The sequence below is a fragment of the Cyclopterus lumpus genome, chromosome 10 (assembly GCF_009769545.1).
Source record: "Cyclopterus lumpus isolate fCycLum1 chromosome 10, fCycLum1.pri, whole genome shotgun sequence".
NCBI classification, from domain to species: domain Eukaryota; kingdom Metazoa; phylum Chordata; class Actinopteri; order Perciformes; family Cyclopteridae; genus Cyclopterus; species Cyclopterus lumpus.
In genome coordinates, this window is record NC_046975.1 from 18331309 (window position 1) to 18350409 (window position 19101).

Below are 19101 nucleotides of genomic sequence, written 5' to 3' on the forward strand. Positions count from 1 at the left end.
GGGAGAAAATGAGAGCCAAGCCTAAAATGTCCCAGAGCTGTTGGATTAAACGGAGACTATCTATGCGTGAAGAAAAGTATTTCTTTGTCTCCAATTCTATGATCATCTTATCTGACGGTGTTCTTTGTTTCACTCTTTGATTCTGATGGACTTCGACTAAAAATGAATAATTTTTTCTTACTGCCAAACTCCAAAGCTGCTCGGCTCAACGTGTGTGTGTGACATCTTTGAGATGTGCAACAAGAAGTTCCAAAAGAACAACAGCAACCACCTAAACATGCCCAGAAATCCAATCTGCTTCACCAGGAAACTCAATTTAACAGTTTTAGATTGACTTCAGTTGCAATTTTACTGTTATTGTTTGTGCCACGTCTTATTTATAATTATAATATTGACACATAAGTGAACTTTTGTATTTGTTTCATCGGATTAAGCATTAAAAAAAAGGTGATATTATAACACAAAAAGGTGATTCGGCCATGCTCCTAATCAGATTAGTTCACTCGTGATTTGCCCTCAATCAACATTTCAATTGTGAACACAACAGAACAAATAAACCACATTCTGCTGAATTATTGTGCTTGTGTAAAGGAACATCAGATCGGAGTCTGATGGGATTACCGTGGCAAAGCAAATGGAGCAAAAGAGATAAAGAAAGTAACAATAAAGAAATGTGCAGGCGGAGAAGGAAGCACAACCATACAGAGGCACTCAGCCCTGAGCAGTCGGGTCATGTCTGTTGAAAGTAGCGAACTGACCTGAGTTCAGATTGCTAGAAGCAGGTGAAGCCAGGACGTAACCCTGGAGACGACGTTTCGTCTGATCTCAATGTTTTCCTGCTTCAGAAAGAGCCTTATTTACTGCTTTTGTGCGGAAAGTACAAAAAGTATTCAAAAATCCAGGCGCACACAGGATCACAATTTGACAGAAGGAGGACATTCACGGTCATTTGTATTAATAAAATAAATACATGGACACAGCACGCGGGTGAACAGGTCTTCATGCTCCGTTTATAAATGCTGGTCATATCTCACATTTTCAGACGGCTGGTCATAGCCATTCAGGATGTAACCCATGTCCCCCACCAGTATGAACTGTCGGTGACGGTGAAAAGTCAAGCGTGGACAGAGTAACAATGACGTCCGCTTCCATTTACCCACTCTTCTCCCACATGGTTTCAACACACATCTGTGAAGGAAGGTGCCTTTGAGCTTTGACTGAATTGAGGCTTTTCTATAACTTCTTTTCTCTTGTTGTGTATCTGTCTTCAGTGTTAACCTTAAGTCTGATCTAAGTGTGCAGACAGGACTGATTTATAATGCTTTTCTTATGGATAAGAACACATTAAATCATACTGAGAGGAAATAAATATACATTTTTAACTATTTCAACTGCAGCGTGAGATACAAATCTAGACAATCAGGATATTTCTAAATATGTAGTTCATTGTACATTATTCTTCAGGGTTGCCTTGTAAGTCAGTTGTAAAATGGCCAACCAAAGTATTCACATAATGCTAAAACCCCATTCTTCTGGGGTAAAACTCAACAGGTGACTTGGAGTCTACGTAGAAGATTTAAGGTGCAGCATTAGTATTGTTATTCATCACCGCTGAACATGTTCCAACCCTGCAGCCATTTAGTTTCTTTTCATTCCTTTTCTTTTCTACATGATTGAGCTGTCAATGATCTATTAGAGTAAAGTGATTTGCAGTAAAAAATATCACGTCTTCTCTCTTCATTAGTTACCTTCCAGTTGCAGCATAATGCCATTGGAAGCGCAGACTCTTGACAAGCCTTATTTATTGTGCATCCATGTGCTGATTACACACTCTGATACTCCAGTGTAAGAAGGCATCAAACCCAGGAGACAAAATATGAATATTGTAAAAAGGATAACATACAGGATAGCATAACAGGGTTGCTATACAGCAGCCTGTTATCGTTTTTTTTCTACAACAAATACAGATATGAATACAATTAGCCACGTCTGCGACCACGCCAGACAGCCACGGGGTGGAGATACAGTTTAGAGGGAAAGCGGTACATCCCGGCGTGCCGTGTTTAATAATTGGATCACGATTTTATGTCTCTGTTTCTCTTTTACTGCTTCACTTATGGCTCCCCCCTCCGTGTTATCCATCTTCCTCTCCTCCATCTCACCAGAAGAAGTCATTCATTGCCATCCGAGCAGTGTTTTCATTATCGCCTGCCTCCTCTCCGTCTGTCACCCGGCTAAAGACGGACGCCGGGGTCATCGACATGGAGACAAAAGAAAGCCAGAAGAACCACCGTAGTATCGCAGCTTCTCATCTTTATGGCGTTCAGTTCCCGCAGCATCGTGTCACTGATAACTTTTTCCAGCTCTGTGCTCTACTCTACTATGCACAATCAAACTAGATTCCCCTTTCTCTGTTGACTCCTCCAGAAAAAGAAAACCTCTGTGCCGGTCCTCTCGAGCGAACATTGCGTCAGTGTTTTGTTGTGCTTTCATTTCAGTTTTGTCTGTCAAGTTTTTGTCCCTCATGGGGATAGAGGCATGCAAGGCATTGTATATAGACACATACATACACACACACACACACACACACGTGCACACAATTACATCCTTTTTCTGCCGCTGTCTGCTTGCAGGTGCAGTGGGGACTCATGGGGGAGGGCAATGTATTTCCACATCAGAAACAAGCTGGTAGAAAGTGTGCGAGAGTACGGATGCGCGCTTGTGCGCCCAGGTGCAGTCTAAATCAGTATCTGTGAATATGGTGTCTGTTTTTACAGAAATGTCTTTGCGATTTTACAGGTCATCAGTCAAAGACTAAAGTGGGGGAGGTGGGCGGGGGAGGGAGATAGAGGACAAGTGAGAGAGTGTATAATAGAGTAGTTTACAAGTGAGAGAGAGAGATTTCAAGAAAGGAAGACAGACACCAGGAGAGAGAACGATAGGAAGAACGGCAAAAAGACAAGACACTAAGTAAAAATAGTTTAAATATTCATGTTTTTTGTCAGATGATTTATTCATGAGTGGCTGATATATTCAGTTATTTATAAACTGCTTGTGTGTCACCGCTGTTGACAGAAGTGTTGCTCCGCGTTCACGGAGGAAGTACACAATGTAAAATGCAACATGAAGCAGCCAGCAGGTGCTCTAATGATGTCACAGTAAAGGTTAGCTGTGACTGAATAGCAGTTAGGAGACAAAAGCTTATTTCTTAAAGTGTGTGCACTGCGTGTCGCTGCTTCCCCTGCAGCTGCTGTGTCACTTGCTATGTATTCTCACCCATGTGTCTCTCCTGACTCCAGATTTTGACCCCGGTCTCGGGCTGATGACTGGCATTACCCCCATAAATCCCATGATGCCCGGCCCGGGCCTGGCTCCCCGGCCCCTCCCCCAGGATGCACCCGTTGTCAGGGAGATCGTCCACTGCAAGAGCTGCACGCTGTTTCCTCCCAACCCCAGTAAGTCTCATATTAAGTCACCACTGACATTGTAAGAGATATAAGCAGCGCAGAAACACTGTGAGCTGACCCCGTCATCAGCGAACCTGGAGCATGTTTTATTTCCTGCTGCAGTCGTGTGCTTTACCTATGACTCATCTCTGTCCTCACACTGTACGGGTAGACACCCATGCACCACTCAGCCAGACATTGTGTGACACCCAAGAAGAAGGGAGTATTCTTCCTTCATGTCACCTTTTAGTAATTCTTAGCCAGCCGAGCGTGCCTGATTTGCATTCACGTTTCGTCAGAAAGGTGGGGAGGAAGGGGATTAAAGTAGGTGTTAAGGTGTATGTATGCATGCCAGCGTAAACTTGTGGGATGCCTGTGAATGTATAATTGGAGGAGTGACCTCTGTGAGCACAGAACACAGTGCTGCTGTCTCCAATATGCCAGGCCAAAGAGGTGATGGACTCTGTCCTCGTCTTAGCTCAACTCGCCCTTATCTATCTTCACCTGCTCGCTCTATCGTACCATATACATATACGTCTCTCTCTCTCTCTCTCTCTCTCTCTCGTATACTGCATTTTCTCTCCTCCAACCTCGCGTTTAACGGGTCAAATCCACTTAATTACCTGATCACCTCTGAGTCTTCCAGTTACTACTTCCAGGTCAAAAGGTCTCTGTCGGACTGACTGTTGCATATGTATATGGACAAACACACACACTCTCTTTGCACACACACACACACACACACACACACACACACACACACACACACACACACACATATACAGTGTGGACATTTGTACTGTGTCAGTGTTTGTGCATCTAGATGGGAAATGAATGGGGACTTGTGGGAAAGCACATCCTTGAACCGTCACAAATGGAGGCACGAAAATAAGGATGAATGGGCAAAAAAGTCTCTGCTCTCATCACTGGATTGTTAAAAAGTCATTAATATTTATAGCTACTGTACTGTCCCCTGTGGGGGTTCGTGGTAATTGGGTTCATCTTTCCACTTTGTTCTGTAGGAAATAAAAGGAGAGCTTTTCTTATTATTGCAAAAAGCGAGGAAGCTCCCCGCCTGACCAGTCGAAAATGTCAGCGCTGAATGTGTTGACCAAAGGAAATCGCAGGGCAACAAAAGTTAAACAGCCCATATCATATAAAACTGAGCAACAGAGGAGTGGAGCAGGCACTGAACACTATTGCTCTACTCAGTGGTGGATCTGGGAGGGCTCCCATGGGGGCCATTGCCTCTGTGACAAGACCACAAGACCTGTCCCCCTTAATAGCCTTCCATAAAATGCTCCTGCAATTTATGGCAAGATGAAGCGCAAATGTATCAATTCATATTTCAAAACATTTGCCAACTAGGCATCTAAATAGAATTAGGGGATATGACAATATACGCTGTGAGAAGATTTCTCGATCCCATTTATACTGAGGTTATTTCGCTTCTTTATCTCTTTATGGGGCCATTGTGGGTAATGTTGCAAAGGCATTATAAGGACTGCTTGATGACAATATGGGGTTTATAGTATTATACATTAATGCGATGGAGTCCGTTGATTTATCAGCTATTTAATTTACATGCCCATCTGGTTATCCTCCATATAGAAACTTTTTTCCAAATAAAAGCTTCTTTCAAACATGGAGGGGCAAATAAACACACACAAACTTAACTTATTTTGTCATGTTAGTCATTTGTTAGTCAAGTGAGTCGTTAGTCAAGTTAACCTTAACAACAATCTTTTCCTCAACCTAACTTCCTGTGAAGGCGGAAGTTTATTTTGAAAGGGCACTCTGCGTGTATCAAGCATATATTAAAAAGAACAGGCCACAAGGACTTTAACCTCTATTTTATAATGTTGTTTTGTATTTCACATTCATCATTTTAGGTAATAAAGTCATTGTTTTTTTTCACATGCAAATAAACACAACACATTGCTTTCAGAAGGAATTTTCAGTGGTTATAACAAGATATATTAATGTTGCAGAATTAACGGCAATATCAAACCCCTAAAAAAAAAAAAAATACAACATTAATTTCCTCCACACCCTCGTTCTCTGAATAATTAACCGTGATGCTGGTGTTCTCTCCCTCTGGGAGGAACTCTCCCTCTTCCGTTAGAAACAACTATCTGTCTGCAGGCTGTTTCAAGGCAGCCTCACATGTCACATGGAGAAGACATCAATTTTTGATACCTTGTGAGTTTGAGTTCAGATCTCCCTTTGTGTCACGGTTCAACGCAAACAGAAAGATTTATCACACACGGTAAATAAATTAATGAGTATTTCCTCCACACCTTTAGGCCTTTACGCGCTAGATCTGAGACGAGCACGTGGAAAACGGTGTATCTTATACATAGTTGATACTAATCCTGAGGCTGAATGAGGAGTCGACTGTTAATTTAACAACCCAATAACCTGCCATAAGCACTCATTGTGTGACCTGGGGATGCTGTTCCCATTGGGAGAAATGCCCCATTTCCCTTTTTGTCTTCATGCGGGCACAAGAGCCCTGTTTCTTTAAGCCTTGACTTCACCCTCCGTTTCTCTGTCTGTCTGTCTGTCTGTGTGTGTGTGTGTGTGTGTGTGTGTGTGTGTGTGTGTGTGTGTGTGTGTGTGTGTGTGTGTGTGTGTGTGTGTGTGTGTGTGTGTGTGTGTGTGTGTGTGTGTGTGTGTGTGAGAGAGTGTGTGTGAGTGTGTGATGTGTATATGACGAAAGATGTCTAATAAACAGCTTGGAAGCTGACGAAGATTTCATAAACATTCATATTCTATGCAGCTTGGATGGTACAGATGGCCCGGCACGTCCACCGTTAAGGTTAAGGACTACATCTCCTGTGGGCCTCTCGCGCATACAATTTAAGCAACTCATGCAACTTGTAAAGCACTTTGGGTAAAAGCATCCACCCAGTGGTCTGTTAAGATGTAATGTGGGGTGCACATTAAGCTGCTTGAACCAAATCTCTCACTTCAAACATTCCCTCCATCACAGCAGCATCTTCACACATCTTTAAGATATTTCTCGCAACAGCTTGACTCTCACTCACCTTTTCTCTCTCATCATCCGTCTCCTTCTTTTCACTTTCTTCACTTTATGTTTTCATATATTTAACAGAGTGCGAATGGTATATTTTGTTTCTTCTTTATAAAGCCACATTACACGGGCTGACTTTGTAACTATGTACTCTGCTGACGCCTGAAACCGTCGTGGCAAACAGGATTAAGGACTATTGACCTCTGATTGTACTTGTGAGAACCCTGCTTACACATTGGTTGACATGGTTTGAATTTTTTAATCTGTTATGTCTTCTCTTATGTGACATTTTTACTTTTTGTTGTTTTGTTTTTTTATCTGTTATGTGTGCTTTCATGTGTGAAACTGTTATGCTGCCGTCTTGGAGAAGAGAGATTTTAAATTCTAAATGGGATTATCCTTGAAAAACTTAGACATTGTTTTACATAACCAGTGTGTATACATAGGACTTCTAATGGGAGCCAATTGACAGACCGTGTTCCTTGTTAGGCTTTTAAGAAATAAAATCATAATATACAACATGGCATAGAAACAGACAAAAGCAAACAACTGCTACAAACAACCACTAAAGACAGTATTTAAAAACTCAGGCTTTGAAATCTGTTAATGTTTTTTTCTATTTCTAATGGCAGGTTATTCCAAATTAATAGGCCTTTTAAGGGTGAAAGGTATTTTTCCCCACCCTATTGTTCCATGTTTTGTGCGCGACTAACAGGCACAACAATTTGTTTATATTGGGTCAGTGTTGAGGGAGTACGCTTCAATTCACCCGGATGCTAAATGGGCTGCAATGTAATCATACAATTACAATTCTGCACCGTCAATTTACATCCACTAAAAGTGCTCATTGTTGCCACTGACACACTTAGATTGTCATTATAAGGGACTGACAACATTGTGTAAAGGACCCTAGACCTATTTTGTTTGATTCGGTTTGTTTGTTATTGTCTCATGTGACTTGTTGTGTCATGTGACAATGATGTAAATATGATGGAGGATTGATAGAGGAGTGTAAGTGTTGTCAGAGTTTGTTGTGTTGGAGAACAGAAAGCGTACCTTGGTGTTATTTTACCTTGAATGTGCTGTGTTATTTGGCCTCTGACAGCTCTGTTTAAAGTTTGCTGCCAGTTCTTCCACTGATTGGACAAAATTGGCCTTAAGTGGCATTGCAATTACCATGCTATCCGAACTGATCACGCCATTTACCTTCAATTAAGTTATTTATTTTCTCTGATTAGACTCCTTTAGTGGGTGTATTGATATGCCTGGAGATGAGTTATTTCTCCCTATTTTCCCCAAGTCCTTTTTAAATAAAAAAGTGTCTGTTGATAATTTTGTGGCAATTATGTTATTAATGAAAGATCTCTCTTTTTCATTAGTTGGTGATCATTATCAACCAAATGAGATGGTTTTGTAAACTACATTTGAAAGGCTTTATACATAATCCATCAAAACCATGTATTTCAATCATAAGTTTGCAGAAATCAATCTCAATTTATTTGTCCTTCTTCACATGCAAATTGGGGCATTTCCTTCTTTCTAATCCCATTCTGTTGATTGTTGCCATGTCAGAGTAAGTTGAAAAGGTTACCTTACAGAGGAAGTTAATTTACCAACATGAAAGAGAAGCACTTTCTTTCCCTTTTGAAAGATGCCGCTGTCGCCTTCAACAAAAGACCAAGATGCCCTCAAAACAGTCCCTTGAAACCAATGACGACATTCCTCAGTAGCAGGCATTTTTTAAAGGAAAAGGGTAAATGCCATCTAAATAACAGCAATTCAGGGTTGGAATCTAATGCAGCAATTTATTTGAACAGATGGGGAAGATATTCACCCAGAACCGAGCAGAGCCATCAAGGAGATTTCTTGGCTCACTGGTAGGTTTCCGCTGTAATTGAAGCCTCTGGGTTTCTTCCAAGGGGATAAAGCTCCACCACAGGGGACAATGCAGGGGGGCACAGTAGATAGCTGACATGCATCTTTCTTTAAATGTATTCTTTAAAAAGAAGCATCATAAGGTTTGTTTGTGTGTGTGCGTGTGTGTGTGTGTGCGCACGTGCGTCTGCATGTGTGTGTGTCAAAATAAAGAGGAGAAAGTTAGAGGATGATTGTGAGTCAGTGCTCTATCTCCTAAGGTATTTGCTATGTGTCCAGCAGGCGATAGTTGTGTGTGTGTGCATCTGATATAGATAGAGGACAGCAGGTTCCATATGGCAGCTCTCACAGGAAGCAGGACCCCCAGCTACGCCACCTCTGACAGCACATGCAGCTTCCTCCTCATTGACCTTTAACTGGCCAGCACTGAAACTCTCTATCCATCAGGCTTCATTCATATCTACATCTTTATAGTTATGTTTCTCCTGCATGTTTTGACCCTGATATTAATGACCAAACCAGGTCATTAATATAGTGGCAGTGGTGCGTTAGGTGCAAGTAGAACATATGTGTTTTAAAGGCCAAACATGAGGCAACATGAAACGCAACCAGAGCGGGTACCTGAAGGTAGTAACCGTGTAACACCGGGCCAGATAACACCAACCGGTCAGCTACGGGGACACGGGTCATCTTGTAGCGATCTGTAATCTCTACCTCACGACCTATCCTGCTAACTCCCCCACCCCCCGCTGTGCACCTGTCCGAAAAGAGTGACAAAAGGGGAAAAGAGCAGTGGTGTATGGAGCTTACGATCGGAGTGAGGTTTTACGTCCGTCAGCTTGTTTTCGAGGATTATAAAGTGCGCGCTACCGGGAGATCCGAGAGTTGTCAGGACATCCGGAGCATATTCGGACATCGCCGAAGGAGACGCTTCTTTAAAGAAAACACGGACTGGATTACCGGGACTGGACTCACCTGACTGACTGACGATCTGGGAAACGCCGTGAGAGAACCTTCTGCTTTGGTTTCGGGATATTGTGTTTCACCGTTTGGGAATTGGACTGAACTGAACTGCATCAGACAGACTATGATTTGGGTTTGAGGAAAAGGGAAATTCTGGAATGGACTTTGGATGGAATTGTGTGTTATTTCACTATGTGTATTGTTGTGCCTGTCCCTGATCTGTTAAATACAAATGGATGCGTTTTGAACGAACTCTGTTGTGGTGTGTAATTGTTTGGTGGCCGATGCTAAATATTTTGCTTTTGGGAAATGTACCTTGGAGGGTTCAATATGTGTGATTATTATCCTCTATACTTGAGCCCTGTGTGCGGTTGACATTTTGCTTTTGGGAAATGTACCTTGGAGGGTTCAATATGTGTGATTATTATCCTCTATACTTGAGCCCTGTGTGCGGTTGACTTTAAAGGACAACCCGACTGGCTAGCTAGTTGCCGCTGCTGTGCACTGCCTTCATACAGCGGTTACGCCTGACAACTGCCCGACCAGCTGCTTTCGCCAAGGCCCACCCTCCGGTTCCTCCGCAGGTAAACACTGTTCGCTCTGTCAGCACTTTCGCTGTAGTTTGCACTGTTTGCTATGATCCGCCTGCTCAGCCATCGACATGTTGAGAGCCGTTGAGAAGCAATCTCCGATCTTGCACATTGAAATTGTGTGCCAATTGTACACGTCGGAGTGTGCGTCCAGGTGTTGCAGAGCAGTGTGTGAACACGGTTATATGAAGCCTCTTGTGGCTCCAGAGGGAGCTGTGCAACATCCAATAAATTGCCTCAAGTAAAGTCAGTGTCATTTGGGGCTGAAGACAACAAGTTTGTATGTTTTAAGATGAAAAAGATCAATGTTTGGAGGGATGAAGAACAAACAGAGCTTATGAGACCTGAACCTGAGCTGTCCAACAAGTTGCATTGTGGCTGATGCAACAGGAAAATGATACCGTTTGGTTCTGCTGATTTTGACTGCAATGCTAAATTTAAGTACTGGAATACTTTTGATAAATTATGATTTTATATAAGGGATTAAACAGTTCATTAATTATCATTGACACTATAAAGTGTCAGTTCTATTTGGAGGATTGCTACTGCGCTCTGACTGGCTGGTGTAATATCCTTGGTGCATGTGTTCATATAAAGAAGAGGGTTGCGCTCCGAAATATCTTTCAATAAGTTTAGGTGATTATCTGTCTGGCAATGCACAACATTTTTTTTCGGCCATCAGGACTTCATCAGTGTGTTCAAATTATGTTTTTCAAGACATTCATTTAAAAAGAATTGTATTATGAGTATTGACGGATAGCGCCGCAGCCGCTAAACAGGCTGCAATGTAATCGCTTCAATTCCGTTTACTAAAGGTGCATTTTTTTTTACCGTTGACTGGCTCAGATTGTCATTATAAATTATACATTATTATTTAAAGTATATTATAATTAATAAATGAATTATAAATGTCTAACAGTATGGAGAGGACCCTACAGAGAAATACAACGTTTTTCCTTTACCTTTCGCTTGATCGGTCCGTTTGTTATCGTTTATCTGTTACCTCAAGACAACGATGGAAATGTGAGAGTTGGACAGAGGAATGTCGGTTTTGTCAAAAATGTGTGATTTTGGAGAACAGAAGGCGTACTTTGGTGTCATCTAAATGTCATGTCTGAATATTTAGCCGATTCTGACAATGTGGATGCGATGCCAAACTTTGTTTGACACATTATTGGACAGAGCGATTCAAGCGAAAAGTAAAGAAAATCATTGTATTCCTCTATTCTTTCCATAACGTTGTCACTTAAAATGACCATCTGAGCCCATCATTGGCAAAAACAAGCACTTTTAGTGGACGTACATTGACGGTGCAGAGTGACCCGATAAGTATGATTCCGTTGCAGCCCCTTTTAACGGCTGATGTCTGAAGCGTTCGCCGTCAATATTCTAGACCAATTTCCAAAGTGTTGTCCCAATTAATCGCTATACGCAAAATGTGAGAAAATAGTGTCCAGCTTGAAAAAAATCCAAAGTTAACAAAGTAAGTCAACAAGTGAATGCAATCACCAATCACTGTGATTGGTTCACCCAGCATGGAAACGCATCGAACCTCAAATATAATCGTTGCTGTCCACTGAAGGGCGGAAATTTTTAGAAATTCAGTATTCATGGGAATTCAAACACAACTACCAACTTTGCTAAACAAAGCAAATTTGGTCTCCGTCGAAGAATGTTTGCATTGATATGATTAAGCTTTTTTCTGAGACCATAGAGAGTCTAGGAAGGTGAGTACCCATTCCTTTAATGCACAATAGTTGAATTTTGATTTCACGTTAGTCATGTTAATAAATGTATTTTGGAGACCCACTCTCCAGTAGCCTTAGTTTTTGTTCCACACAGGGTTTGGACTTTGCCATCTTCTCTTAACACAGAGAAATTTGATTAAACTTCTCTCTTCTTTTCATGACTTCCATGCACACACACAAACCCATTTATGTTTCTAGCCCTTTAATGCTGAAGACCTACATTTCATTCGTTGCTCTAGGGAATATCTTTGTGAGTGTCTTTAATGGTCATCAGTTCCTCAGGCTCTTCTTTTTCCAACACTTTTTTTTATCAATGTCAGGCTTGTCTGTCTGTAATTACCCTCAAGTTAAATACCTAAGATGCCCTTCAGAAGACTCCTGTCTACGTGCCTACATTTCTAAAAAGTCCCAAGTATGGATTTCATCCTGCTTTCAAAGCCAAACATTTGATAATGCAGTCACATCTCTAGTGTGTCTAGGAAAAATGTGATGGTTTTTCAAGGCAGGCTTTTTATGATGCAAGGATGTCAGCTAAATGTCAGATTGTTGCCTTGTTGTCCTTTTATATTGTCCCCCTCGCTCATCAGAAGAACTCAGAAATTGCTATTTAATGCTGAATCGTGCAGTGAAGAGCTGCATGTTTTAGCTGACTGCAAAGTAAAGGCAGGGAAACTATCACCTTGGAGCCGTCCTCGTGTGTGTGTGTGTGTGTGTGTGTGTGTGTGTGTGTGTGTGTGTGTGTGTGTGTGTGTGTGTGTGTGTGTGTGTGTGTGTGTGTGTGTGTGTGTGTGTGTGTGTGTGTGTGTGTGTGTGTGTGTGTGTGTGTGTGTGTGTGTGTGTGTGTGTGTGTGTGTGTGTGTGTGTGTGTGTGTGTGTGTGTGTGTGTGTGTGTGTGTCTGAGTGTGTTTTTTTGGCTTTGGCCATGCGAGTGAGAGAGAGCAGCCGTGAGTATGGGCATGTTCCAGTTTTAATGCCATCATCATCGGCAAGGTCAGGGGACGAAGGCATTTGGGCCATGTGCCAGAGCAAGCTGTGACATGAGGGCACGGCCATAAAGTACCTTTTGATGTGTTTTACTATAACTTTGCTCCTGGCTCTCCAGCACTAAAGCTACAGGAATGAATAACGGCTCCTCTAGGGCCCATTATTAAAAAGTTCATGTCCAACCTTTTGAGTACTGAATGAAAAGTGCACTGTATTTTTTTTATAATTTAGGGGGTGATTGATAGAAAGTGGTATGATTTAGGCCACAGCTTAATAGCTATAGGAAAGTGGTTTCAGGAGCTTAAAGTGTACATGAATGACTTGTACATTTCAGCTCTGCTTGAGGTACTTTGCACTGCTGTCCAATTTGTTCTGCATGTCAGTCAGCAAATGTCACTCATTTTATTTAGGCTGCTGTAACACTATTATTTTCAGGTTTTTGTTGTTGTTTTTGTCTGCAACATAAGGGCACAATTTATTTGAACATTCACACAAAGAACATTTGAACTTGTTGCTTTAACAACTGTAGCTCACGTCACCAGACTGTAGGTGCCAATAGTTCTAAAACTTTATCAAAATGTATTTGAATATTTTCTATATTTTCAACAAAAAAACTTCTTTTTTTTTGCATTGTACATTTCTGCAAACCAGGGAAAAATACATGCAAGTATATGTGAATGATTTTGCATTCAGTCAGAGCAAGTGAAGGGGTACATCGAGTGACTAATAATGAAAGATATGTGATGTAATAGAATAATATAACGAGCCAGAAAGTCCACTAAGAGTGTGAGAACCAATAGTTAGCGTTGACTTTACACTTGTTGTTGTGTTACATGAAAAAGTCCTCTAAGTGAGGTTGTTGTTTACGGTAGTTACATTAAGGTTGTTGGATTAAGGTTGTTACATTGTTCTGTATTATTTTAACACGACCATAATGTATTTTCGACCCTTAACCAAGTAGTTTTGTTGGCTAAATGTAACCAATAGTTTCTCAATATTAACCACGTGTTGCAAACGTGATACGAGTTTGATGTGAAACTTATTTTTTTTTTTAACTTCAACATTTAATGCATGCAATGCATCGATTTGCAGAAATGTCCAATTCCTTTCTGGCGACTGGGTTGATTTTTTTCACTTGTTTTAGATGTTAAGAACATTCGATCATTATGTACAATTTCTTACTGAGAAATGCACCGGGTTTATTAAGGAACACGTAGCTAAAACTAACGCAGCCTAATACAACAACCCTACTATCATTTCTGTCTTCAGGATTGTTATAATATACAGTTTTGCTTGGTTGACTAACCTTGATGGTCATTTCTGAGGTTGCAGTTTGTGCTGCTGTAGAAGTGTGTTGTGTTATCGTCTGTTCTAATAATCTGTACATCACATTGATATCAATGGGGGCAAACTAAGGACGCCGACCATAATAACCCTAAACTTGAGTTGTGCTTTCTACAAACTTTTTTTATAGGTTAGATAACATATAGGTTAGAGACATTCAAGCCCGGATCAATCAATTTCTTAGTTTGCCTTGTGCAGAACAAACCAGTCACTCATATCATCCATGGACAGCCTGCTCTTTCTGAGATTAGATCAGTCAACATTTATCTTTGTTCAGTCAGTAACATCCTTCATGCTTCAAACGTTTGACACAAAGGCATCAGCCTCTCTCCGGACCGAAGGATTCAATTTTCATGCTGGGATGGCGTGACTTGATTATCTCTGTAATATAAAAAACGATTCAAGCATATTGTTCCATGTTAGCGCTTATCATTATATTCCCATCATGGTCATAGAGAAATATCTCAGCCCGACTGTACATCTTATCATTACCCTGTAAGTAGGTTTACTTCACTGAACCGCTGGCTGGCTTGTTGTAGTGAGCAGGGATCTGGTTTTGTGGATATTTGCTCAGCCGGACCATCACACTGCTTATTTAAGAATGTAGACGCATGTTTACATCAAGTTTGCCATTAGAGACTTGGGGCTCGGAAGGTTGCAGGTGATTTAGAGATGAGAGCCTTTTAGGTTTATACATAGTGTCCCAAATTAGTACATGTGAGGCCTGCTTGACTGGATGTCACGTCATTTCCTCTTCCTAAATTCTGATTAGACATTCTGAGAAGACACCCTGAATCTCTCTTTTGAATTCTACAGGAATTTTCCAAGACCATATTTTTTTTACCTACACAGCCCAATTCAGGTTTTTTTTCCATTCATGGCTGATGCAGAGATCCTCATGCACGTATATGTTTCATTCAGACTTGGTTTTATTATTCTTTAGTTGTCAGTTCTGTTGCATGCTGGTACTAAAAGTCTTGGTTCAGAATGCTTCAGCAGGAATAAACTAAACTAAAACATGTGACCATGTTAGGCCAGTTTTACTTTCCCTTTATTGACTACCTATCCATGTACGATCAAACGTTAAGGTGCTTCTGATGACTTAAGATAAAGGTGCTGTAATTTTATTGCCCCTCGGTTTGATGCATTTGATGGCCATTTTACAGTGTTATTATATATATATATATATATATATATATATATATATATATATATATATATATATATATATATACATGCTCTTGACTGTGAGGGGAAGAAGAGACAAAGTCGTGATTACTTCTGCTGTTTCAGCCAAATACTAACACTTTTGTTTTTCACAAGGCTTTTTTAAATTCCAATTAAGAGAACTATTTTAGGATTTATATTTGACTAGAAAGGGCAAACGAATGTTCAATGCTTAAACAGTGTGAGCACAGAAAGCAGCTGAAGTAAGTCATGTATGAACTGTGGAAGTTGTGGAAGTTAGAAGAGCTGAAGAATAGTTTTGTTCATAGCATTGAAAGATATAGAAGGTCTTTGAGGGCAGATTGTCAACCTCATGTAAGATACAGGTGAAAGGATGAATTATTATTGGAAGCAATGTAAAACAAACCCAGCGCACTGAGCTGGACTGAAACTTGAAAGCAGACTGAACCCATATGGCTTTACTCAAAATAACCCTGAAATGTATTCTGATATCTTTCATGATTTAAATGCTGTCTTAAAACTGATGTTGTAGCGTCACTGATTGACTGATCAACCAACTGTTGGGTCGGGGCTCCAGTTGCACCTTCAATTGGAATAATGATGTCTCTTTTCTTCTCTTCTCCATGTTTGACAGACCTTTTACCTCCGGCTATGAGGGAACGTCCTCCAGGGTGTAAGACGGTATTCGCGGGCGGTCTGCCCGAGAACGCCACAGAGCAGCTCATCGTGGAGGTCTTTGGACAATGTGGGGAAATTGCTGCCATCAGAAAGAGCAAGAAAAACTTCTGCCACATCCGATTTGCTGAGGAGTTCAGTGTGGACAAGGCGCTCTTCCTCTCTGGTAAAATCCATTCACTATAGAAATCAGTGTAAACCCTTTATGTAGGTACTCATGTAAAACATGTCATCCTTTGTGGTGTTTGATTGTTTCTTTTATTACAGTCAGGATGTTTATGTCTGTTTAGCTATCTGTCACACATGTTGCTCATGTTTTTATGCCAATTCCTTACTTCTGTGCAATGGAAACCTTATGTTTAGGTATGTATTGGTTTACGTTGGGCTCAAAGGTCAGAGGACAAGAGATTTCTTTCTTACCCGGATAGACAATATTGAATCTGTAGAGACCACTCGTATTGTTAGTCCACTGCCCGGCACTCCTCCACCTCAGGTGGAGGAAGAATGATGAGCTGTTAACCTTTACTCTGATGGAAATGAAAGGGCTGATATCCATCATTCAGCACCACAATTCTCACGCCTCACACATTCACCCCGGAACATTTGACAGATGGATAAATAGATTGGCGGATGGATGGACAGCTAGATGCACTCCATACAAATTGTTTGGAAGCGAACGACACTCGATATTTAGTTGAAAGAGTCGGGCGGGCATGGAAGCCAGCATGAGACAAAACCGATTGACTCCAGCTTTTATATCAGTCACAATCATTTTATTTGCATATTTATCATCCATGCGTCTCAAATTGTGTGTAATCTTAGTTGTATTTTCTACATCTGTGGTTTACTGGTATACCTAAATGACTTTGAATATATGCAACTGCGGTTTTGTCTTTCTATTTTGCTCAGTGTTGCCTCATGCTTTTATGTTTCGTTCTGCATATATATCCCCCATTGTGTAAATGGAGTAAGTTAGCAGCATTTACAGGTCAAAATTCCTTGTGCACCCTTTATCACAAATATTAAAGATTGTCCATAGTAAGGGATTAATAAAGATCTGTGAACAGATGTACAGTTGAAGAAGGGTTATAAACATACGTTATCAGGTCATTTGATCATGTAATTACATTCCTCGTAGTAAATGTTCTAACTTTCTTCTATTAGCTTTGTGATACAGAGCGACGGTGCTCTGAAGGTATTTAGAGAGCCAGCGTTACATCCAGTTATTCTCTAATTCACCTTGTCTCATTACAGAATAGGAAACGACTGCCTTGTAATCACTGTGTTGACATCCGATCATTTTCTGTGATGGAGAGCCGCGTTTTGCAACGAGCAGAAGGCTCACAGTGGAGGTGGCTTGACGACAACTAAACGATCTCCATCAGAAACGAGCAGCAGGCATTTGTGTGCCGGTAGACTCGGTACCCACCAAGTCTTTTTGTTGTTGTTCTTTATAGGCGTTTTCTTTTTCCACCTGTGTTTTATATGTTCAATAATTAGAGTGATAAAGGCTTGGGATAAGCTGACTATTTCTCACTCGAGTTGAAACTTGCATGAATGCATCCTCATCCCGATTTGCCAGAGGTTTCTGAGCGATTTCTACAGATTCTCTGCATCCTTGTACAACGGTTCGTTTTATACCAAAAGAAAAAGTGCCTTTTTTTTTCTTCTACGAAAGCGAGCAACACGTGCCAATTTCCGCTTGTTACATGCACACAGTCTTTTCAAAATAACCTTCTGTCTTCACAGTAAACTCAGTTAGGTTTAGGCAACACCACTATTTAGTTAAGTCTAGGAATAGATTGTCAAATACTTAGTTAGGTTAAGGAAATTATTGTAGTTGGGGTTTAAATAACTACTGAAGTGACGTTATTGAAGTGCGTTTTCATTCACATGGGGAACAGCGACCGCTTGGCTGTTTGTTGGACCCATCCACCTCCTCTCCTCTTTGGAGGTCTTTATACTTCCTCGTTCGAGGTAACGTGGATAACATTTAAAGAAACGTATGGGGTATCTATGAATTACCTTTCGTAGGTCTAGCTTTGAATACTGGATGAGATCAGCCTGTTCTCGGTCCTGACAATGTTCAACGCTACAACCATGCAGTTACAATCACATCATTTTCATAATATGAAAACCTTGAAGTTATATTTAAGATATCAGTTCATGTTTGACAGTTTTTCCAGTTATTGACTGAGGTTCATGCAGCTTGACTCACCACCGGCTGCTCACATTTAAAATGCTTTAACTGCTCCTCGAGATGAAGCGGCCTCTATTGTTTGTCGTGTGAAACCTGCTTATGACTTTTTTTTACTATTATTTTATCTCCACCCAGCAGCTCTTCCTGCACATATGCCTTAAATCTTTCTTTGCTCGCCATATATTGCCTCCTCACAAATCTCATATAAAAGACCAGCCACTGCAATAATACCCTCTGCATTATTTAGTGTGTGTGTGTGTGTGTGTGTGCTTGGTTGTGTGTCTCTGTGTGATTTCATCAACCTCTTCTCTACAGTAAGACTGGAGCTATATTTCTCATAAATACTCCTTTCCATAACACTCTGACCTCTTCTCCAAAAACACACTCGAACATACACGCACGCAGACGACGACAGCAGCCTCGGCACACTGAGGCCTCCCCTTATGAAATGTTGAAGCAAACCGAGAGCCTTGAGCAGGGAGAGCAGACTCGAACGCAAAACCCCAAACTCTTTCTTCTGCTCACGCCCACATCCAACTTTATCTTTGTTTTCCTGCAATGGGAGTGTATGTTCATGTGTTTTTGGAGGAAAGGCCCAGGGCTTTCTGAGCTTGTTTCCTAGTTTACACTGTACTGTTCACACACATTTCTTTCTCGCAATCATTCAGACCAATCAATTACCAAAACAAATGTGATTGTACTTCACACCTACACAAACGCAGTGGAATGAGCTTTGAGTGTCAGGTGGGAGGCAGTGAGGTGATCAAGGCTACCACTGTAATTAGTGGCTCACACTCGTGTACATGCGGGATATAAAGCTCAAGTGACTTGCTCAGCTTTTGTCTACGTATCAGAGAGTAGATCCGGTTGTTCCCTTTTATCTGAAGGAAAATGAGGATCAAGTTGATCAATTTAACGTTGTCAGCGTGTGTGAATGTAGCCTTTTGTCTTCCTTTCTCTGCTCCTCTCTTCACCCGAGTGTCCAAGACATACGGCCGCAGATCAGATGATACGATTACAAAGTCTGTCATTGATCTGCCGGCGATCGGCT

General features: G+C 41.1%; 1 protein-coding gene across 1 annotated transcript in view; it reads left to right on the forward strand.

The window, feature by feature from the left end:
• The window catches only part of LOC117737719 (ecto-NOX disulfide-thiol exchanger 2-like), a 144711-nt gene that overhangs the window by 87775 nt on the left and 37835 nt on the right, over positions 1-19101 (forward strand). The window contains exons 4-5 of the mRNA XM_034543846.1: positions 3300-3455; positions 15810-16016. Of these exons, the coding sequence (XP_034399737.1) occupies positions 3300-3455; positions 15810-16016 (363 nt within the window). The remainder of the gene's footprint in view (positions 1-3299; positions 3456-15809; positions 16017-19101) is intronic.